Here is a 23058-nt window from a genome sequence, read left to right on the forward strand (position 1 = left end):
CAGTCGGCAATTTCAACCGTCAGCGAAATACATGGAGCCAATTCCCAAAGACGACATATTTACTTGAGTAAAGACTAATAGAGTAACGAACCACCAAGATGAGGGCTTGAATCTACCCTCCAGAAGAGGAATCCGAGTTTTGCCCTTGGATAACAGTCCTGGTAACATTGAGTCGCAAGGACACGCATACGATGTCGTCAAAAATGGCTGCGTATTTCCGGGTGGGCTACTGTGGGCCTCGACCGACCGGGGCTGTGCAGATCCTTGTGAACATCATCCGCCGACCGGGACACCACGTTGTTGTATTTGTCTCGCGGCTGCCGCCTCTAAAGCACCTAGCCAGTGCCTGGGTCATGGTTGCACAAAGTTCTAGACGAGGACGTTTCCTTTTCTTCAACTTCCCCCCCTCCCATCCTCCCCCTAGCATTTTCGCACGTATTGAGTTGCACAAAGAAAACGCCAGAAATGGGGTGTGGCATGACGGTGCGAGAGTCTCTGGTTTCCGTTCCATTTGGATTCCATTTGGGGCGGAGGCGCCGACTAAGCCTCAAAAAGGTGGGAGTAGAGTTTTCTTTCTTCTCCATCAAGCCCTTCTTTGGGAAGGTGTTTGAAAGTGTAAACATCGGATTGTGGGAGAAGCTAGGAGCGCACGATGCATCATGTCCCGGGACTGCGGTCGCGGTACTCATCTTGGGAAACGGGGTATGCAGGTCAGGCAAAACTCAACCGATCGCGACATGTCGTGATCCTCCTCAGCACCACACGCTGTCCCTCTCCTTCAAATATGGAAAGATGACGCAAGCTCTCTGTTAAGCCCCTCGTTTCGGCCCTCTCTCGCACTCTTCCTCGTCTGAAGTTGGGAATATGATTACCAGAGAGGGGGTAGAGGATGGATTAGTCAAATGTTTTTGTTACCCTGACTCCCTCCTCGGTGCCCAAGCCCAGTTGCGAACTTTGCGAGATGCTTCGAATCTCCCCGACAGGGTTTGGCTCACAGCGCCACAGACGTCGAGGTGGCTTCTTTGAGTTAGTGGTTCTTCAACATCGGTCATCGGCTCCGCCCTACTTCTCGCTCCCATGGCCTACCGCAACGACACTAACAGATGCCGTTTCGCTTACCAGCAAGCCGTGGAGTGTGTTTTCTCTCTCCAGCTTCCTCATACATGCCAGTGGCCTTGTGTAATCTGCTCTATACATCGCCAACGAACACTGGCACGACAAATTAATGGTTCATCTCGTAACCTGGCACGTCCCCGGAGTACAACAACATCTGCCTCCAGCCAAGCAACGATACAACGCAGTGACAAATACGGATGCAGCGTAATTATGCACCAAGTCGCGATCTCCCCCTCGTCCCTACGGCCCTCGAATGAGTCTCATAGATGCGTAATCTGTTAGCGATGTCTGAGACCGCACTCATCTCATCTCCCTGCAACACGTACATCCAATTACGGCAATAGGCCCAAGACAGATGCATCCATATGGTCTCCCCATAGACTTTCCCACCCGCGGCCCCTTGCCTTCCCACAGTCCCGAATAAAATCAAGAATTGACAAAGACCGGTATATTTTCACAGGATAATTAGCAGTAATGGGAATTTCAATATCCCACCCCCCCTGCAACCAGACGCCTCGTCGTCGTCCCAGGTCCCCCTTTTGAAGTCCGAGCTCACAGAAGATACTACCCAAAGGCGGTGCCTTGTCGCTCGTTTGCGCCTCGTGAGTTCTTCTCCTTTGTCCACCTCCCCCATCCCCGCAGCCCACCTTCTCAAACATGTCATGTGGAGGGGAGCATATCTATCCACAGCCACAGGATATTCCTTCGAAAGCTATAGCGAAGCTGCAGGCCTCAGTTGACTGACAACTGACTCGAGAACGATCATCGGCTACCCCCCCGGATCATGAACTCCGTACCCTTTTCCCACAGGAACCAAACCAAACCATGCCCTTTTTGAGACGGCACGTCCGTTCATCCAAACGCGTCAACAGCCGACAGGAGACAAGGTGGCAAGTCACTTTGTCAAAGCAATAAAACTGAGAGATATGACCAAAACCCCTAGGCACGGAGAGAGTCAACCCACCACACCTGCCAAGTGGACGTCGAGCAGTCCAGACCCCCACCCCCCTCCCCCCCTTCTTCACCATTCTCGGTCTAATCCACGGAACCATAGATAATTAACCCGAGGGACCAAAATTCCCCCAAAGCCGCAGGTGGCGCACCTCAATGATTCGTGCCGCCTTATTCGCGTCTCCGACCTGAGGGGCCTCTCCCCTCCCTCCCCCAAAAAAGGACACTTCTCGGGAGCGCGGATCAGGACCGGCAGCGGGGGGCGAGGTAGGGGGGCGCGAGCCAGGTTGAACAGTGGTGATTCCGCGGGCAGGGCCCATTCTCAGTCCCCTACTCCCATCTCCCATCTCCTCAGCCCCTCTACCCGCCCGCGCTAGGTTGAAGATCTTTGCTCCCTTCTGCCGGCGACCATCCGAGGGCACCCGATAGCAGTGCTAACGCTGATCCGCTTAGATTGTTGCTATCCCCCGTTCAATTCATCTGATAGGCCAGCACGGCGCATCTGATGCGACGACTCAGCTCATTTGGCAAGAATAACGTACCTCCAACCTCTCTCCCAATGACACACGGGCGTATCAAAGGGTCTTTGGAATCAGCAACCGCCGCGGGAGGCGGCGGGTTGTTGAGTTGAGAAAGGAGCGTTGAGCAAGACTCAGAAGTCTCGCCATCCCCAGGGCAGATGTCCACTTCTGCCTTCCGCTCGCTCGTTTTCGCTGCTGGTTCACCGGAGCCAACTCCGTGACAGGCGCCATAGGACGACAAAACGGTGCCCCAGAACGTGCTCACATCACACTTGCCTCGCCCTCGTCCCATTTTCCCTTTGCTCAACGCTCACGCCGTCCGCCGGTGATGGTGCTGGTGCTGGTGCTGGCAATGGTGCCCGGGGTTTGGTCTGGGTTTTCCACCCAGCTTCGCTCCTGCTATCCGTCTCTAGTGGCTCTCATGGTACGTGTCTAGCGGGCGGACGATATGTAGCGCCGCCCTTTTGTGCTGGCAAACGGCACAAGACCACCTAGCGGGGGTGCGCCTCCACTTCGAGACGGCGCGGCGGACTCCTCCAGGGCGTGTATGTTGTGCGTTTTTTTCTCTTTCTTTCGAACTTGTCTAGTTGCTTATGGGGGGTGAGAGAATACCCAGGGCGAGGAAAGAAAGTAGCCGGCGCCATGCGGTAAGACTGGCGGGAAAAGGGCGCAAGGCAGCAAAAGAGAAAGACGCGAGGACTACACGATACACGGAACACGACACACGAGATGACGACGCGCGTAGGATTCATGCAGAGTCCCCGTCCACGTTCCCTCTCCCCCTTTTAGTTCGTGTCTTCCTTGCGTCTTGCCGTCTGGTCTTTTCCGGAGAGGGCAATCAAGAATAGGAGAGAGGGGGTGAGGGGGGGGGTGAAGAGGAAGGACGAGAAGGCTGTGGACCGCATTTCGCATCACGGACTCGGAAGAGGGTCAGTTCTTGCCGCGGCACACGTAGCCTACGCCAGCCACCTGGAGCATGCGCCCGGCCACCTGATGCTGATGCCGATGCAGTAGCAGCAACTGCCGCTGCGACTGCAGTTGTCAGATGGCTGATGGGCTGATGGCTGGAAAGCTCGTGCTCTGCATGACGGCCGCTCGCTCGTATGTGGAGGGGGCGCGAAGACAGGTTTCTTGACGAGTGTGATCGTCCGATCCTCTCTTCCTTTGTCGTTGCCGCCAAACGCGCAACAGCAGGAGCAGCCGTCGGCCTGCGACATATTACGAGAGGCTGGATCGGACAGGCAAAAGCTGCCCGTTGAGATTGAGGTCGTATCCAGCCGACCATTATGCGTCCCCCCTCCGCCCTTCCAGCCTCCTTTTTGTCCTACTCTTGCCATTCCATGTGATGCTTACTCCCCTTCTGGAGAACCTCGCCAGGGCCTGTTGTGGAGAGAGGAACTGCTCGAAAGGGGGCAAGTGGTTGGAGCTGAAGTTCTAAACGATGTTGAATGATATTCGAGATATGAAGCATGTAGTCAATTCTAAGAAGTGCCCCAAAGGCGAAGCGCAGGCGGCGGCGGATTTCTTCCCCCGATCTCGTCGTTCCAAGCCCAAGCCCGCCGCCGTCTCCCTCCTCCACGCGCCGTTGCAGAGATGAGAGGGCGAAGCGCGGAAAAAACGAAAAAATTGAAGAATAACAGAATCGAACGAACGCGGGAGCGAGTGGCGCCGTTCTACCGGTAGGACGAGAGCCAAGACCGCCCAGTCGTGTCTTGCGTGAACTGGCTCCTTTTTTTTTTCCCTTTCTCCCTTTCCCTGTTCCCTTTTTTCGAGGCCGTCTCTTTCAGTGGCGGGGGGTTTGTTTGTTGTTGGCGCGCGACTACTATGACAATGGCCCGCGTGGGGGTTTTTTTTTTTTGCGCTTGTTGAGGATTTGTTCGACGGCGGCATAGGCCGTTTGGCATGCCCAAGTCTAGCATATGAGACGACGAGAGAGGCCGCGAGCCAATTATGAGGGCATCTTAATATCAGAGTCGCTCTTCCTAGTTGTTGAGAGACAAAGAGTCTCTTGAATGGAAGAATTTGAGGAATCAGGCAGGTTCCGAGAGCGGGAAATGCGACGACAAGGGTCCAGAGAGGCCGGGAAGGCTGTGATTAGCATGTAATCACCACAGAACTGTAAGGTCAAGCGGTGTTCTCTCTCCATCACTACCAGACTTTCAAACATGATGCTACGGGGGGAGAGTTCCCTGGCTCAGAGTTTGAGGAGCTTGTTGACAGGATGTACCGGCAAGATATAGTGTCCTCTATGAGTTCGTTTCTGTGACTTTGGTGCTTGGACTTTGGTATAATCAACTACTGAGATGTCCAAAATAACAGTTTGTATGGATGTAGACTTGGTGCTGTCTCCGGCTCGGGTGGTATTCACCGTGTTGGATGTCAGGAGGAGGAAGGCAAATGGCAGCCAAGAATTATTTAGGGGCGCAGACTTGTGAGGTTTGATTCGAGACGATGGAAGTGCTTGATCTCATCGCAATACTTCTCTCGTATTCTCGTCGTTGCTTTCTGAGTTTATAATGAAGGGTCAAACTTCGTACAGTAACTGAAGAATCCTTCTTACGACACCTGTCACCGTGGCCTATGCATCAACAACATTGGCGAGTGTTTGCGTCAAGGGCTTATAGATCTTAGTTGAAGACAAGTGATAACACGGCATGAGAATACCTCACGCTTAAGAGTCCTTGCGGCTGCGGCAGCTCTATGAGGTTTCAACTTTGTCTACAAGCCAATACCGACAGGAACTAGATGACATATGGCCAGCCACCCTGACCAAGCCGGGTTTGCCATAGAACCCCCAACCCGGACGCCGTTGAACCAAGGACTTGCGGCGCCTTACTGGTAGGGCTGGAGGTTGAACGAAGCTGGGGGTTTCAAACAGGCTCAAGGCATGGTCGATGAGATCTCATCTAGGACACCCTTGGAAGAGTTGGAAGATGCAGACGAAACCCAAGTCGATAGTCGCTGGTCGAATCTCTCTCTCTCTCTCTCTCTTTCTCTCTCTATATCATATCATAAAATTAAACCATACAAGCCCCGCAGCTTCTGTCGACTTATACGTTAAAGCCGATGGCGACTGAACTTTGTTCCTCTCTGGGATACCTTTTAGCCCGTCTTGGGTTGTTATCAGAAACGGCAAGTTTTTAATTTTACCACTTGGTTCATTTAATTGGACCAGTGAACTTCATACAACTTGAAAACCTCTCAAATAGACGGAAATGGCTCTGAGATGAGAGTTGATGACATAGAGAGGGTTGAGAGACTGAGCCATTGAGTTCACCACCAGGGCGAAGACCAGATGTCAGCGGCGAGTAACATCACGAGAAAAGCTCTGCTACCAATATTCCGCAGGCGATCATAGAACCAAGTCCTTGACAGGCAGCCCAATACGAGTTTGCCGGGCAAACACTCTTTCAAAACGCGTTGCCATGGCCCTGGTCAAGACTGGAGACCCCTCCGGGACCCTCCCAGCACAATCTTTCCGGCCCCATCCGCCGCCCCCATCATCGTGGGCCTCATTTAGGGTTCTCCCACCTCGCACCCACACAACAACAACAACAAACCAACTTGGTTGGTCGGTTAGCTCAGTTGGTTAGAGCGTGGTACTAATATATCATCAAGATATATCAAGTGATGCCAAGGCCGTGAGTTCAAGCCTCACACTGATCATCGATACCTTTTTGCCTTTTGGCGCTTGGCTGTGGGCCTGGTAGGGTCGGTCTTGAAGTTTTGGTTTGTCTCTCTTCTTTCAACAGTGTAGAGACAACGCAGGTAGTGATACTAGTGATACCAAGATAATATATTGGCGTTGACAGGCTTGGTACGGAATTATCTAGACATGAAGATATATCACCCATGCACTGATGAATACAGGAAAACTGTCCGGATTAAATAAAAGGGAGCAAGCAAGAAGGACAGATTTGAAGGGCATGCCGTAACTCTTTTAAGGTCCGTAGGGCGGATACTATTAATCACAAGAGAGGAAAACGTAACATGTTTCCAGACGAGTTCCAGCAGCCGACGAATAGGTCCCACGGCCGACATACAACCAACATCCGGTTTCGAGGAGACCATCCCATCACTCCCCTGCGCGGGCCTATCAATGAACGCCTCGAGATGTTGGCATTGACTACTATAGAATGAATTCGGGGGTTGGGAGGGGTGCCAGTCTGCAACACCCCAGACCTTGAAAGCCCCTCCTTACATCTTCCCACGCCCACCTCCAACCTTCCTCTCAACCTCCGTCAGTCTTTTAAACGCCTCTACAGCATCCTCCCTAATAACTCTCAACCGCGCCGGAATCTCGTCGTTCCGGAGCATCGAATCGTAAGGCAGGACCGTAGCATCGACCCTACTCCCCGTGCTGAACTCCCTAGCCTTGCTGCCGCCGACATCGCCACCACTGGCGTTGGCGTTGCCCACAGTACAAGGCCGTCCATACACCGACACCCGGACTCTTTGCCCCGTCCCATCGGCAGGAATAGGACCGCTCTCGGCGTGCTTCTCGATCCGCTCCCCCATCGCCTTCAGACTCTTCACCAGCGCATGGATACGCGAAACCTCGCTGTCGATCTCGGACGCGTGGATGGCGTGCCCTGACCGGGAGGGGAGGCCCCAGCCGGTCAAGGGGGTGTCTGGGGTGTGCCAGGCCTGCAGACGGGACGTCATGCTGGCGAAGGGCCGGGACTGGATTGATGAGGAGGCCCGCTTCGGGGCGGCGTGGAGACTGAGGGTGCGTGCCGCGCTCATTTTGGTTGTGTGTTTGTATGTGTGCCCTTGTAATGGTTTATGTGAATTAACAGTGTTGGCTCTGGGCGGCCGTGTGCTTAACCTGGTCGCTTTATTGACAACGAAGTAGTTTCTAGGGGGTTGGGCAGAGGCAGACCACCAGGGACGTTTTATGTAGCCGAGCAGAGTCATCTCCGCTGAGAGATCTCTCCAGCTGTCACTCGGGCAGACCCAAACAAGCCTGGTGTTTGGAGACCCGTGGTACATAGAGAGCAAGAACGGTGGGTGCCCGAAGCTTATTTGCACGATATCCTGGTTAGACCACGAGGCAAAATACAATGGAACAGGTCATATGGCTGAAAGGTATGTTTATCATTAATCAGATACGCTGGTTCCTTGCCATCGATCGGTGCCAAAAACTCACGAAAAACCTTCCATGCCCGTCGCTGAAGCCCTATCCTTATGACCCATTCTGTTGTTCTTCCTGCTTCAAACCCGAGTATCGTACAAACAGCCGATCCAAGAAGTGTTGATGGCGAATCCCGTTTGGTCTCGCTGTTGCAAACGTGTCGATGGCTTCCTGGACCTCCAGTCCACAACGATCAACCAGATAACAAACAACAAAATACCCAGTCCGATTGAAGCCATAATGGCAATGCACTCCAATCACCTGCGTCTGCCCATCCACCTGTTCCCATTTCTCCTTTTCGGCCCTCTCCTTCTGCTGCTCTCGCAGTTTATCTACAAGTGAGATGAAATGAGTAACCTCGGCATCTGTCGGTGGAATCTTCGATACTGTAGCGAACTTGTGGTACCGCACACCACCCTTTTCCATGCTCCGTGGATCATATACTGGTTGGTCGTGGCTGATGTCTACAACATCTTTGATGATACCTCCCCAGTTATTAACAAACTCGGCGGGACAATGTGTGTCGTCTGCTTCCCGCAGTGTCTTCATTGCCCTGAAAACTGCAGGTTTTCCTTTGGGACCAATGGGATGAGAGACGGGGACGACCTTTTTCCACTTGGCAAGGTTCTTTACGTCCCACTTGCCCTCACGCGAAAGGTACTGTAGCTGCCACCCGAGAGAGAAACGGCCGGTGACATGGTTGGCAAGAAAGTCGGAGATCAGGCCGGCGAGAATCCTAACAGTGGCCGGCATGAATACGAGGCCGTGGTTGGCCGGCGCAGGCATGATGGTTGACTTCACAACCTTGGTAGGACGTCGGGGCTGAGGCGGGACGTTTGCTGGTGATTCTTGCGGCGTAGAGGGGTCATCGAGGGTGTTGTCTGCATCTTCATCCAGTCGGCGATCGCGATGGAAGTCCTCGTCCCGAATATCATCTATGCTCTCGGGTCCGTGGTCTGTAAGATTCTTCGATGTGTTGACCGGTGCCACAGCGTCGACAATTGTCTCATTCCCATCGTCCGACCCGGTCTCCGGTGACAAAGGTACTTTTCCGGAGAGATACTCTTTGATCTTGTCCACTTCGACAGGGGGTGTCAGGTTATCCTTCTCTCCGCCTATTAAATAGACCGGGACATCAACACCAGCCCAGATGTCCTTGCCAGGAACGCCCCCTTTCGCGACACCATTTTCGAAAGTCGGAAGCGAACCCCAAGCCATCCTGCGCCAGACCGGAGTACGGCTTTGGTTGTTGAAGCGGTCCTGGAGCTTACGTAGCTCGAGATCAGCCCCTGGGCCGACAAACCGACTGACACTGGCGCTTTGCGGACCTCCCCATCGATCGTACGCCCTCCACAAGTCGAAGAGCCAACCAGGAATCCAGAGCAGCTTCCGAAACAGCGCCGTCTTATCTTCTGTGGGAGGACCTGCCAAAGGACAAATGGCGACCAATCCAACGACATGTTTCCGCAAGTCAGTCTTGTGTGGCGCATTGCGGCTTGCCAGCCGTGCGCACATGGTGGTTCCCATGCTGTGGCCGATAAGGACAACATTGCGGTCAGGTTCTTTCTGGCGGTATTCGTTGATAATGACCTCCAGTAGCTCGGCCAATGCTTCCGGGGTGTAGGCATCCCATGCCGTTTGGGCGAACTCAGAGCGCCCACAGCCAGGTAGGTCGATGGCCAAGCATGACGAGATATGAACGAGGCTCGTCAACAACGGGTGAAATTGAGCCACGGAGCCTCCAAGTCCATGGATACAGACCAATAATGGAAGAGGTGGGTTGGGCAGTTTGTCTGCTTGGGAATGTCGTTTGTAAAATGTCCTGATAGCAGGATAGGTGTAGCGATCCGTGGTGTATGAACGGATCTCTGAGTTCTCCTTCAATAGGGTCGGGTCGGTAGTTACAGGGTCATGAGGGTTGGCGAAGTTAAGCCAGCCCCCGGCCTGTTGATCTGCCATGGTGAGCGTGGAAGGGACTGTGTTGCACCGGAATCCGGACGTGTCTTGGCAACCAGCACCGCAAGGGTAGCGACGCAAGAAAATCAGGCGAGGAGGGAGCGTGTCCGATGTCTAAGGAAGACTGAATATGCAGACCGAATAATGCGCGGGTATCTCTGAAAGTAGTGCGCTACAAGAAAACGATGGTCTGCGTTTGTCGGACGCCGGGTGTAAGCGGCGACTTTGAACAAGTCGTATTCGGACAGAATAAACAAAAAGTGAGCGACACTGGTGGAAGCGATGTGTGCGTATGTGTGTGTTTATGTGTGGTGACACTGGACGGAATGTGAGTCAATCAGTGGAAAGCGGAAGCCAGGAACCGGACCTCCTCGTCTGTCTGTCGCACCTGGCGCTGCTGGGCGCAAGGCCCAGAGCACTGCAGGGGAAGCAAAAGGGGTGCTTTATGAGGACAAGCCGGGACAGGTGTCGTCGAGATCGACTGAGGTGAGGCAGTACAGAACGTGGTCGCGGTAAGCCGTTCCTAAGGCAGGATCTATCGCTGGGTCGAGGGAGGGAGAGATAAGGTAAGAAGAGCCTCGCCCACACGGGGCAGGTACAATCGCGGCGGGTACGCAGGGCCAAACTTTGCCTTTTTGGCAATTTATGTCATTGCCCATTTTCAGCCAACAGTTCGTCATCCCTCCTCCACCTGGGGCTGGGAAAACATTGCCATTGGCTTCCTTGTCAGTGGCTTTTTTGGCCAATTGGAACGCCCTGCGAATCAGGGGACCGCCTACATAGTAGGGTCCTGCAAGGCTGATTACGTATCAGATGATGGAGAATATGGGTATTGTACATGAAATTTAGGTAAACAATCCTTTTAATATTACATTCAGTCCTTCTGGTGGCCTTTTTGTGTTTGTTGAGATTCTTTCTGTGCTGGCGTAGATACGAGTGAGGGTGACAGGGCGTATAGCTTTCGTAGCGCCTGCATGCCAGTGTAAGATTCTGACCGTAGGGACATTCTGCGGGACCACTGCTGGGAACTGCAAAAGCTTTCTCGGCCGAAGTATATAGACAACAGTGTTTTTTCTGGGTCGAGGAGCAAACTCGAGTGCCAGACTCCATCGCGCCGCATGGATCATCGTGAAGCTGCCGAGTCGATTGCTCCCAATCTCGCCCACGTGTGTGTTCTGACGGACGAGCTGTCTTCAACCCGTCATGACTCAAGCTTTCCAAGTTGTCCTGTCATCGCAAGCACGTCACATAGCTCCTTTGCCATCGACCCAGCCGATGGGAATCATGGCGCCTGCAACATCGTCAACGCCCCGCTCCGTGGCAAGCAGGTTGAACTGAGAAGCCGCATTTCTTGTGTCCAAAATCTCGACGCGAATGCCGAGCGAGCTGAGGTGTTTCCGAGTCGACGGGTTGAGCGGTACTATCTTGGGGCCGACGCCGATGATGAGAAGGTCTAAAAGGGCCATGTTAGCTACCTGCCCATACAAACACAGCAGTCTGCCGGGAGAAGGACGAACCAGGTCGTGGCCAGACCAATTCCAGTAGCCCAAATGCCTCCGCCGGCAGCTCGAACTGGCCCTTGGCATTGATCAACTTCTTGGTGCCTTTCGCCTCCCACGGTCTCCATGCAAAGGCCTCACCGCCGATGAGAAGCGCCGCATCGCCGTCCATTATCTTCACACCACTGTTCAGGTGGAAGCCATCCGGGACGCAGGCGTCGATCGAGGTTGAGGGAATCGGCGTGTTGCCCAGGACGTCCATCTCGCTGAAATCGGTCGCTCCTTGGTAATCTTTTGCCTTCTTCTTCTCTAGCCTGCAGGGAATGGTGTGGAATTGACTGCATTGATAGGCGGGCTGCGTTGGAGCTGCTGAGAACCGTAATGTCGCCGGCGAAGCTCGAGGAATGGATCGAGGAAGAGTTCGCTGGGAGCGCGCAAATGCGCGGAGCACGCGAGTGCTCATCGAGGAGTGCATCGATTCGTGTGTGTATCTCTGCGTCGGTCAGAATATTAAATTGGCGTGAGTTGACGTGTACCGTATGAGGTTTGCGTTTGGCGGTTTGGGTGGAGTTGGGGAAGGTTTGAGTGCAGACAGGAGACGGATTTTTCTCCAGTGATACGGTGCTACTTCAGCATCTCGAACGTCATGATTACAGACAGGGCCGAGTAGCGCGGTGATGGTGGGAGAACGCAGCTACAGCATTTACATATGGAGATGGTGTATATCAAATTAGGCCAAGTACTGGGTGGTTTGAAGTGCAAAGGCGAGAAAAGTTCAATTCGCTGTCATTATCCAGATCTTGGGAGTAAACCACTTTTTGGGCGCCACGACCAGACACCGCGGGGTCGTTGTCACAGAACAACGGACAGAAATCCCACATAACCAAAAAACTTTGAAGGGCTCGATTTCCGTTTTCATTCAGGTATCGAGGCCGAAGAGTGCCCTAACGACAGCATCGGCGGAAGGACCGTCCAATCCGCCCGTGGCCGACGATTCTTTGTATCATGCAGTTCCTTTTGCCCTAATGAACACCGAAGCAATGAACCAACCCCTTATCCCATCCTGCCAGTTTGTTTGACGTGACCAAGAAGAGACATGTCGAGCTTATTTCTTCTTCTCGCTCTGGCTCTGCTCCTTGAGCACCTTCTTGACGATCTTCTGCTCCTCGATGAGGAAGGCACGGACGATGCGGTCACGAACGCAGTTGCCGCATCTCGAGCCACCGTAGGCGCGCTGGACGGTCTTCTTGGGCTTGGAGATCTGGGCGTACTCGCGGGGGCGGAGGGCGGGAACCTATGGTTAACAACGTTAGTATATTGGTTGAATCGCGCTGAACAATCCGAGACCGAGGTTCTTCGAAGCCATCTGGGAGCGCCGGGTTGAGTGCATTGCCTCCTCTTCCACGAGCAAAAGCATTTGCCAACTTCCTGACGGCCGAGTGGCATCCCACTGTCCCCACGCTCTCCAGATGACTTCTCTCGAATCGGTCGCATCGGCTCGGGTGTTGGAATCGAACTTACGCCAGGCAGCTTGACACCGCAGTCACCGCACTTGGGGGCAGTACCACGCTTCTTGATGTGGAGGATTCTCAGCTCACCACCGGGGGTCTTGACGATCCGGGTAAGGTTGGAGGAGGTGTTGTAGCTACAGAATTTCCCAAGTCAGTTTTGCAGTCCTCGAGACGGGCATGCGACCGCTGCAAAAAGAGCGTTCTCTCCGGCGAGTCGATCGCATGGTGATTTCCGGAGTGATAACTCACCCGTTACGGCGGCGGTAGGTGACACGGGCTCCGGCCATTTTGACTGATTTGCTGCGGGCTGCGGGTTGGTTAGTTGAGAGTCGAGGATCGCGAGCGGATTTTGGCGGTTTTCGAAATTTTGTGTGGGTGGAAAGATGAGTTGAGCCCGCTTAGGCGACCAATGAGGCGGGGGCGGGATGTTACAAGCCACATGTGGCTGCAAGCCCCGTGAGAGCCCCAGACCAAGCCCAGTTCACGTGCAAAGTGCACTAACAATATTTTGGGAGACAACACACTGATGGGTCCAAGTCGTGGTCCGCTGAGCGGATGGTGAGCTCGACTGGAACCAAATTGTAGGCGCTGGCGCTGGACTTTTGCTCCTCTGTAAGTAACACCGCCATTTTTTTCATATTGCATGCAGCTGGTACCATTCATGGCTTTGTTTTGTTTTACATTCTTTTGAAAAGGGTTTGAATGTTGGTATGCAATGTCTTTTCGAGAGCCCTTAACCTAGGTATACACCACTCCAAAGCCGGCCCAAACGATGATCCCCGTTTCCCCTGCGAACCAAACCAACGCCATGTGCCGTATAACCCAAATCACAATATGCCCAGCTCTACGACTCCGTCCCCATCCAGTCAGGATGGTCCGTTGCGCGCCAAGACTTGACGCCGTTAGGTTCTTCTTTTCGACGTTGCGTGGCGTGGCTCAAGATCTTCGTTATCTCCTCGCTCTTCCGAAGGTCCTGGAAATCTTGTACCTCCTTCTTGGCCGAGGCGACTGAATCTATGAAGGAACTGAATGTGGCTTGGGCTGGTAAAACAAATCAGTTGGCGGAACAATAAGTGAGGGGTGCCAGACGTACGAGTTGGTTGCTTGACCGACAAAGGCTCCATCATTCGGGGGATCGTTGTGCGCAAACCTCGAAGCTTTCAAAAGGTCAGTGCCAGGTAATGCCGGTCTGCGCCGCAAAGATGACAAACTTTGATGTGCAAGAGGTTCAGTCGGTTCAACGCCAACTCGAGGTGCTCCTCATCCCATGCCTCGTCTTGGGCACCAGGCTCCGTCTTGATGGTTGGGCTGTTGTTTGCCATGATGATGCAAGTTGTTCTCAGGCAGCGTGACTCTATCGGACCATGTCACGAAGGAATGGTGAAATGGGTCGAATCACTCGCAGCCTGAAAGCAAGCTAGCGTGGTCGGATCGGATTCGAAGTAGAGATCGCAGTCCGATGCGTTGCTTCAAAACTAGACGGGCGAGGGTGGGTGGATGCAGAGCCTCGGACGTAATCTCAGTCCAAATATGCCTAGAGAACGGAACGATAGGTGTTTGCGCAGCGCCTCAAAGCCCAACTCCGCAAGGCAAACGTGCCAATGTCATGCACGTTACTGCTTGGGTTCAAGGTCAGGTACGGCGTCGGTACAGGTATACAGTTCGGTATGTGTCGGGTGGTGTCTTCAATGCATTCCCAACCTGGAACGGCGCAGTATCCAGGGCAGGGGCCAGAATCAGCTCCAAGCAAAGGATACCACCGGCCGGCGCGTCAAAGGTGGTTGGCCGGTGCATTATCCTCACCCCACTCCTCCCGCAGCTTCGATACGTACCTCTTATCCATCTCGCTGCTCAATCACGTGACTGTCATCCGCAAAGCTCGAGGTTCAAGGTGCAGCTTGTTATTTATCCAGCAATCAATTATTGAGGGAAAGAGCGGAAAGAAAGAAAACAAAAAGGGTATTTTCTTCGCCTCCAGAAAAAATTCACCCATTCCATCCCTTTTTTCCACCCTACAAAAGGGCCCTCTGCTCTGTCGACACGCTTCTCTCCCACTCAAGTCATCGATACAAACTGATACAAGGTACGCAAGTGCCAAGCTCTGTGGTCCTGCAGCTGGATCCTGGAAGCCAACCCTCGCTAAGATGCTAGCCGGAGCGCGGATTAACTGTCAACCTAGTTCAGACCGTGCGGATTGGAATTCTCTGACTCCAACCTCTCCGTGTTACCTGCCATTCCGATACGAAGAGCTACTATCTGTGGAAAGCTGCATTCACATCATCGCCAACAAAAAGCCGTCGCACGCACCGCCCGCACTCCTGCCTCGCTTCCCATTCATTGTCCTTCTTTCCTGACGCGTCCGTCGCTCCCCTCAGATCCGTCACCCCAAACCCTTTCCCCCACTTTCCCTTCACAACCGCCAAGCTGGACTCCTCAGCCGTTATGTCGAATGCGCCTCCGCCTGCGCTCCTACCGCCGCCCGAAGGCATCTTTCGGACCTTCGAAGACCTCCTGACTTCGGTCCAGCGCGTCGCAAAAGACCAGGGATATGGAGTTGTCAAGCTCCGTGCCTCCAACTACCGCGACGGCAAACCCACCCGATACGACTTGGTTTGCGACCGCGGCGGCGTCAAGTACAGCAGCACCGCGAAGAAGCGCAACCCTTCGACGCGCAAGGTTGATTGCCCGTGGCGTGCCAAGGCAGTCTGCGAGGTCCAGCTCGGAAACCAGTGGCGATTCGCTGTCCAGGAAGGCAGCCACAACCACGAGCCTCGCATTGCGACCGCCCCTCCCGGCCAGGAAAACACTCCTCTCGCTCAGTCGATCCGGTCCTTCACTAACAAGATCGACCGTCTCAGCCACGACATGGCTCAGGGCTTCATGCGCATCGAGCAAGTACTTGACACGATGAACAAGCGCCTGGAGAACCTCGAGAACCGCGCCGGTGGCTACGAGCCGCGTTTCCAGAACATGGAGTCCCGACTACAGGGTGTGGAGGCGCGCGGAAGCATGGAGCTTCCCATGGATGATGTCGATGCCAGACTTCTGTCATCTACGGTCATGTAGCACAATGACCCAGTTGGCGAGCCGGGCTTCAAAGCCCCGCATGTGCACGGCGAATATGTGGAGGACCAGGACTTGACCATCACGTCTGAGCTGGTCAGCCCAAGACATTGGCGTCGATATACACACATTCGTTACACGGAATGAAAAGGACGGAAACAAATCGAGCAGGTGATGCCAAGAGATACGGTCTGTTGTGGAAAGCGGCTATGGGCAGGAAGACGGACTGGGGAAGGGTTGGCGGGACATGTCATGTTTTCAGGGCGTTGGACGGCGGTCAGGGCGTTTCGGACACATTCATCTTTATTTTTTCCTGTTACCAGTGCCATCGTGTGACACCGGTCGTCAGCCTGGACTTTGTGCCTTGAAAGGGCCTTGTGTTTTATGCGAAAACTTTGCGGTATCATGAAAGGCGGCCTTTTGCGATTCAGTCACAATTTTCTTTTTGATGGACAGTCAGGGTCCATTATAGTTAGCAATGCCCATATGGGCGTACCATACACAGGTATAGCGTCAACAAGCGACACCTTGTACGTGTTTTCAGTCATTCTTCTCTCAGCTCTCGAATCTGGAGCTATGTTCCGGAGCATGACGTAACAGGAGCCAGCATTCGACCTCCGATCTGCCACTCTGGATTTTCACAATTGCCCACAAAGACCAAGGGTTTTCTTGTTACCGTCAGAAGCGATGCGCCTCGAGATTTTCTTCCTCGAGAGAAATACGGATTGGTTTCCATCAAGCACCCTACCCCGCCGTTACTTACACGAGCCGGCACGGAGGGCAGTCCGGGGGGGGGGGGGGGGGGCACAGTATCAACTCCCCTGCTGAAATTCAACTTCGCACGTCCGCGACCCGCACACTGTGAGGCCAGATCCCACCCGACACTACCCCCATGACAAGCTCCGGTTGGTTTCCTTCTTTTGGCTCGAGCAAACAATGTTCCTAATCCAGACATGCGCGCCGGCCGGCAAATAACGCCACCAGATTGGTTTTTCAGCCATTGATCTGGAAGCAACAGCAGCATCGCGGAGCTCCCTCCGGGCCCCCCCAGTTTCTCTTACAATTTACCTCATTCATGAAATAAAAGGCTGAGCGGTATCCTTACCTCAACCGTCCCGAGGCAAAGGCCAATGCAATGTACTTGATACCGATAGTCGAGTTGGGGTATTCTCGTTCTATATTTTATTTTTATTTGTATTTTTATTTTGTTGGCATTTTGCACGGGGCGGTACGTTGAGTAGCCGGGGAACGAACATCATGCCTGCTGGCCATCTTAGGTTCGTCCGAAGGACTGCATATAGATTCGCGTCCTCGGCTCAGGTTGGGTAGCGGAAGGCAACCGCGTCCGCTCACTTCACCCTCGGTCAGGGCGCTCGTTGGTACATGCATCACATTGGCGCAGCGTTCGAGCGCCATGTTTGTTTGTGATCGGGTTGCATCTGGTCGCCAACAATGAACGCCCTTGATCAATCCCTTCAGCGCAACCCAGTCAAGACGCGCATACTTCGTCAATGAAACCCTCCAACAAACGAAGCCTCGCACTTCAGGGGGTGGCTGCTGACATCTACTGCTTGCCTCTCGTCATGCGCACGGATTCCTACACAATCCTACCTCACCCTGCTCCCCGGTCATAGTGCTCCCAGAGTGTCGGGATGAGGGAGGACAGCGCTTGGGGCTGGGTCGACCACGCCGACCCTGCCCTAGGCCTGGCTGTCGTACTGCATCCGCCTTTATCAGTAGTCGGTCCACACTTGGCCGTCTCTGCCTGCATGCAGGAACACCTCGTGATGAGCAGGGGTGCACCGGGGGGGGTTTCCCCCTCGAAGTTGTCCATTCCGGCGTTTGGCCGACGAGTTAGCTGCTCGAAAGAGCAGGTCCTCTTGGCTGGCAGGATGCCGGCCACGAACAGGTATACCGGGATTGACGACAGGTTTACTGCCTCGTGTCATTGTTCGCCGATTTCCCCTCGGACTTGCCATCGAATAGAGGGGCAGCCGCGGGCGGGAGTGGAGATGGTCGGCATGCTGCAGCTGACGGGCGGAAACGGACGACCCGTCCATAGTCGACAATAAAGGCCGTAAGGCCGGTCAGGGGTGCAAAGGAACCGCCAAACGCGCCCTCCTCGAGCCATCTACATGTACAGAGTCAAGGCGTCGTCTTGCTTGGCGACCGTTGGGAACACACCTTTTGGGGCTCGTTGGCGGGAAGACTCGACGAAATATGTCACCACCCGAGCCCGATTGCTTCCCAATATCGCCGATGACTTGCAGTTGACTTCGTAATGCGCGCACGGAAATGCTTGGACGCCTGTCCTACGGCCGAGTGGTGAGCTCTTGGCCATGTTGCCGTTCGCCTACTTCGAGGTCATTGGGCCCGGGAGCAAGCCTCCCGGCCAATGAAGCCTCGAATCGATATGCAATACATTTGGTCAAGGCCCGTCCATACTGGCGGTCTTTTCTCTTTCCTCCCTTCCAGTTCTCCACTACCAAGCGGGCAGTCACACCCCAGCTCTTCGCATCTCGCATTCGGCTAATGTGACTGGCAAACAAGCATACATGCAGCTGCCATTCGCTGGCTGGTTTTGGTTCTTCCAGACTGCCATGATGCGGTGCGGATCGAAGCGAATAGAACCGGTCAAGGACGGTTCGTTGCATCCGCGGTGTCGACACCACATCGCATCACATTCTAAATAAATAAAACGCGGTAAATGCGGAAGACGCCGCCTCTCACGCCCCGTAATCCTCGCGCTCTCGCGTTTTCGCACCTTTTTGCCAACAAGACCCGACGGCAGCACAGCGAACCAACCGCCAAGATTATGCCAAACAATCTCGAAGGCTGGATGCAGAGACGGTGGCGCATATCTCACCGCAAAGGGTCGGGATGCGACAGGGATTGGATCGCCTGCCTTTGCTGACAACTATCCTAGACCTTTGCCATGAAGCTCGATCTGTGCGGAGGGGGAGCAGACTACGTTTGGTTTACCGCCTTACGTGGAACGTGAGCCCACCCTTGTTCACTTATGTCGAGGCGACAGCCTTCACAATACTTGCCATAGCCAAATGCCGGGATGGACACTTCCGTTCCTTTTAGACCCTCAAAATACCCACTATTGGGCAAACAATGGTGGCTAATGTCAGAGCTGATGAGAATCTATTCCTTCCATTGCTATACGTTGCTATGCCTAGATCAGTCCCAGCGAATCTGAACGAACATCCTATGTTACAAATCAAATGCGTCCGTAAACTCCAATAATGCCACATGTTACATGCCACGTGTCTCATACCATACCATACGATGACTCCGGCAGACCCCGGCATTGAATGGCCTAGGCAGCCCCAGCCTTCGAGAGGTGGGCGTACTGCTGTTGCGCGCTCCAGCCGCTGGGGTCCTCGGCCATTGTTGGCATCTGCTGCATATTCATAGCGCCCAGCTGGTTCTTGCTCATCTTCTCCTTCAGCTCCTCTGTAATAGCATCGACGTCTACATTCAAGTATCCACGTAGAAACTTGCCGACCTCTGTGTTCTCGATGTTGCCGCGGATCTTCTGTGCTTCCTCGCCACCTGTGCTGTAGACGTTGACATCAACCGCGGTGTGGCCATGGGTGCTCCATCCTATGTGTGCGCGGAGACTTATCATCGCTGCAAAGGTCTGGACTGATACTTCGGGATAGTCAACAAGTAGGTCCAGCTCCTCGGGATGGGCGTTCTCGATGCCGAGTCCAGGGATGACCAATTTCTTGTTAACCCAGGCCTTTAGGTCGTCCTTGCTCTTAGCCTTGTTGTTGGCGACATGTTGCAGGAATTGTTTTGATAGCAGCTCAGCAGAAGCTGTGGCCTTGGCTAGCGCCTTCGGGTACCAGTTGTACACTGGCAAATGTCCAGGTTCCTCTATAGTAGGTGTTAGCACATGGTGAATATCAGTAGAATGTTCCAACTTACGCAGGGCAGTCGCGAGGCCACCGGTTTCGTGATCGCTAGTGGCCACCAGAAGAGACTCGGTCTTGCTGTCCTTGACGAAGTCGGAGACGAGCTTGAAGGCCTTGTCGTACTCCAGGACTTCCCGGACCTGGGCGGCGGGATCGTTGATGTGGCCGGCATGGTCAATTCTGCTGCCCTCAATCATCAAGAAGAAACCCTTGTCGCTCTTCTCCGTCGCCTTCTCGAGAGCTCGCAGCGCCGTCGCGGCCATCTCGCTCAAGCTGGGATAGATGTGGCTCATGTTGCGTCGGTCAATCTCGAAGGGAATGTCGCCCGGGGCAAACAGGCCAAACGTGGGGAACGTGACCTTCTCGCCGCCATCGAGGGCGTCAAAGGCCTTGCGGTCGCCAGCGTAGGTCCAGCCAAACTCCTCCTGGGCTCTGCTGACGACGTCCTGGTTATCCAGTCGGCAGCTCCCCTCCGTGCCGTTGGGGAGGAAGTGGCATCGGCCACCGCCAAGCATGATATCGACCACTCTACCGAGTGGGCCATCGCCAATCTCCTGTAGCGCAATGTCGTCATTCATGGCTCGGGTGAGGACATGGCTCGCGAAGCAGGCAGGCGTCGCGTCGGTAATGTCAGTGGTGACGACCAGTCCGGTCTTAAAACCAGCCCGCTTGGCGGCCTCGAGAACCGTCCCGCATGGCTCGTAATCGGGAAGCACCGAGATGGCTCCGTTGTAGCTCTTCTTTCCGCAAGAGAAGGCTGTCGCGCCGGCGGCGCTGTCGGTGACCAGGGAGTTGGAAGAACGCGTCCGACTCGAGCCCCAGAAGTGCTTGTCGAGCGTGAGAACGTCACCTTCGGGCAGGCCTTCGACATGCTGGCGGAAGCTTCGCGTAAGAGAGAGAGAGGCGGGGCCCATGCCATCAGACACCATGAATATGAGGTTGCGCTTCCCCGTTTGTTTGAAGTTGGTCTGGCTCCGGTGTTGGCTCCATACTGCGAGGACGATGACGGCTGCGGTCGCGAGGAGCGCCCAAACGAAGAGAATGACTTCGCGCAGACGCGACGGCCCTGGTGGCGGGGAGGGATCTGCGTCTTCGCCAGCTTCGCTCGCGCGGCGTTCGTTAATGAGGGGTGTCCGTTCGGAGGACTGTTGGTTTTCGCTTGTGTTAGCCATGATGAAAACTCAAACTTTGTTGGTGTTGTTGGGAAGGGTGTACCATTTTGACGTGTCTGGCCTATGCCTATGACACAGAGGGAGCCGCTGCTTCAGAACTTGTCGCAGGTGAAGCTGGGGGAACTCTGGGTCCTGACTCTTCCTGGTTGATAAGGACGGGGCGGGTCCTGACTACTGCGATGGCTGGGCACCTTGAGAAGGGCACCTATCCACTGAGGAAAGTACCTCTGGGGATAACTCCAGTGTCCCATTTAGGTAATGGGTCACGGTCCCTCTGCTGCAGGGCCCAGCGCAGGGTGGGCCCCCTTGCCGTGTGCCGTGACATCACGCCGTTGTCGTCTCCGTGGTCACAGGCGTCGTCCCCCTCACTTCGGATGACTTTGCGCCAGCAGATTGGCGGCTGAGCCTCACCGTACTTCAAGGATTTTAACGCAGGAGTCGGTCAGCTGGCTCCATCTTCAGCCGAGACACGATCAGGTGGTACCTGTGGGGAAGTTCGGGGCGTTCTACTTCGATGCCCTAATGCCAGCTCTTCCGAACAAGGTTAGCATGGCTAGCCGCCGTTGGTTACACCAGATAAAGTATTTGGCGTATCATAGAGCACTCTCATGGCTCAGTGGCTTTATTGGCTCACATGGCATAATCATGTAGCGGGCCGGTAAGACGTGGCGGCGGGTGTCTCCGAACGTCTTTCCCATGTCTTGCGACGGAGAAGTGATTTTGCAGATCGCTGGGCGAGACCAAATTCCCAGCTCCACCGTTGAAACTGAAAGCTTAGAAGTAGCTCTTCGTTCGGCCCAGATCTTTTGAGTTTGGAAAGGCTGTGGCTGCCAGGCTGCCTTATAGTTTGCTCTTATAGAATGCGCTTGTATAACTTTAGTCCACTCCTTCTATACTGTCTCACACTGGCGGCTCCCATGGATGTCAGTTATTGGCAACCGGAGTTATATCTGGGCCTCCTAGTACTCGAGGGAAACGCTCTTGGTTAGACACGTTTCTTACACCTGTGCGAAATTCCAGTGTCGTCTTCTGTGACACGGGTTGCCAATCTCTTGAGGCGTCCCAGTCACCTTGTACAAGCAATTGGGCGAACACTTATCCAAGTGCATGCGGGTTAATGGCCATGCCATTAGGAATGACGGCAAATTTCGTTTGGAAACAACCCTGATTCGGACTTATAGTTATAGTTCCCAGCAAGGTTACGGTTCATTGTGGTTTACTCAATCATTCGTGAATTGCACTCCATAACTGGTCAAGCTCTCAGGGAGCATAACGATGAAGGTAGGCCAAATTTACCACTACTATGTGCATCTATATTCCCCTCATCTCCACGTATCAAAATGACACCTTTCTTCACTTTGACTCCTCATGTTGCTAGATACTTGAGAGCTACACCATGTTTATCAGCCCGTCCTTGGAAAGGTAACGTCCTAAAAGAGATTACCCTCAACGTATCCGAAGCATGTCATCCTTGCATGTACAATCTCTAATCCATCTACACATGTGACTCGTGTAAGTTAATCTGTGAATGTATGCCCTAGGGAATGTCTATCAATGACATACTGTCACTCATGTACAGCCAATTAGATAGCAAGTGCACCAGCAACGTGAAACCCAAGGGCTCGTGGAAGCAAACCCCCATGAATCATGTCATCAAGGTAGCCAGAGTAAACTGGAATACCGTTAATGTTAAAAGAAGATACAATTACTAAAAATTGAACGCAAGATTTGAGTTTCTCCCTTGAGCGAAAGAGAGAAAATGCGGTCAAATGGAAACGAGACCAGGTATCAAAAGTATGGAATGATAGATTTGAGCCATGAACTCATGAATCATTCACCTGCCTGAGTCCCTGCCACGTCCATAACAACGAACCGGAGTGTTATGTCTTTACGCTATACGGACTCTCGCCATGATTCACGTCGATGGATTACTATGTCCATGGCGTGGCATACCTACACGCCAATGAGGACCATAATGTTGCTCGCATGCCTCATCAGCTAGCTGAAGACGAAGAGCCTCTGATTCACTGATGAGGGTTAAAGTGGTGAATTTCGCGACTTTTTCTTCTCGAGCCCAATCACAATATGAAACATCGCAAGATCTCCAACTTTTAAGGGGAGATGCCTCCTGCCTCATCTCTGGATATCGATTTCATTTCACTGATAATAGTTTCGAACCTTACCTCAATTACAACACCTTACCCACTTT

At 53.8% G+C, this 23058-nt stretch overlaps 7 protein-coding genes across 7 annotated transcripts; 1 reads left to right on the top strand and 6 right to left on the bottom strand.

Annotated features, from left to right (window-relative positions):
- Positions 1-6785: 6785 nt before the first annotated feature.
- On the bottom strand, positions 6786-7334 carry EsH8_IV_000177 (uncharacterized protein; the record flags this gene model as incomplete). Its single annotated transcript, XM_083265067.1, has 1 exon — positions 6786-7334. The coding sequence occupies one exon, from the start codon at positions 7332-7334 to the stop codon at positions 6786-6788; it is 549 nt and encodes a 182-aa protein (XP_083123962.1).
- Positions 7335-7773: 439 nt separating this feature from the next.
- EsH8_IV_000178 (triacylglycerol lipase) lies at positions 7774-9681 on the bottom strand (the record flags this gene model as incomplete). Its single annotated transcript, XM_083265068.1, has 1 exon — positions 7774-9681. One exon carries the CDS (start codon positions 9679-9681, stop codon positions 7774-7776), a length of 1908 nt encoding a protein of 635 aa, XP_083123963.1.
- A 1241-nt stretch (positions 9682-10922) lies between these two features.
- Positions 10923-11640, bottom strand: EsH8_IV_000179 (NADH dehydrogenase 1 alpha subcomplex assembly factor 3; the record flags this gene model as incomplete). Its single annotated transcript, XM_083265069.1, has 2 exons — positions 10923-11131; positions 11196-11640. The coding sequence occupies 2 exons, from the start codon at positions 11638-11640 to the stop codon at positions 10923-10925; spliced, it is 654 nt and encodes a 217-aa protein (XP_083123964.1).
- Positions 11641-12282: 642 nt separating this feature from the next.
- EsH8_IV_000180 (60S ribosomal protein eL34) lies at positions 12283-12975 on the bottom strand (the record flags this gene model as incomplete). Its single annotated transcript, XM_083265070.1, has 3 exons — positions 12283-12471; positions 12699-12822; positions 12938-12975. 3 exons carry the CDS (start codon positions 12973-12975, stop codon positions 12283-12285), a joined length of 351 nt encoding a protein of 116 aa, XP_083123965.1.
- A 557-nt stretch (positions 12976-13532) lies between these two features.
- On the bottom strand, positions 13533-14010 carry EsH8_IV_000181 (uncharacterized protein; the record flags this gene model as incomplete). The annotated part of the gene is made up of 3 exons (XM_083265071.1): positions 13533-13729; positions 13782-13845; positions 13900-14010. 3 exons carry the CDS (start codon positions 14008-14010, stop codon positions 13533-13535), a joined length of 372 nt encoding a protein of 123 aa, XP_083123966.1.
- A 1120-nt stretch (positions 14011-15130) lies between these two features.
- EsH8_IV_000182 (uncharacterized protein) lies at positions 15131-15754 on the top strand (the record flags this gene model as incomplete). Its single annotated transcript, XM_083265072.1, has 1 exon — positions 15131-15754. One exon carries the CDS (start codon positions 15131-15133, stop codon positions 15752-15754), a length of 624 nt encoding a protein of 207 aa, XP_083123967.1.
- Positions 15755-19076: 3322 nt separating this feature from the next.
- EsH8_IV_000183 (alkaline phosphatase) lies at positions 19077-20895 on the bottom strand (the record flags this gene model as incomplete). The annotated part of the gene is made up of 3 exons (XM_083265073.1): positions 19077-19639; positions 19691-20822; positions 20893-20895. The coding sequence occupies 3 exons, from the start codon at positions 20893-20895 to the stop codon at positions 19077-19079; spliced, it is 1698 nt and encodes a 565-aa protein (XP_083123968.1).
- Between the last annotated feature and the right edge of the window lie 2163 nt (positions 20896-23058).

This window comes from Colletotrichum jinshuiense, chromosome 4, assembly GCF_051148585.1.
Source record: "Colletotrichum jinshuiense chromosome 4, complete sequence".
Classification (NCBI taxonomy): Eukaryota; Fungi; Ascomycota; class Sordariomycetes; order Glomerellales; family Glomerellaceae; genus Colletotrichum; species Colletotrichum jinshuiense.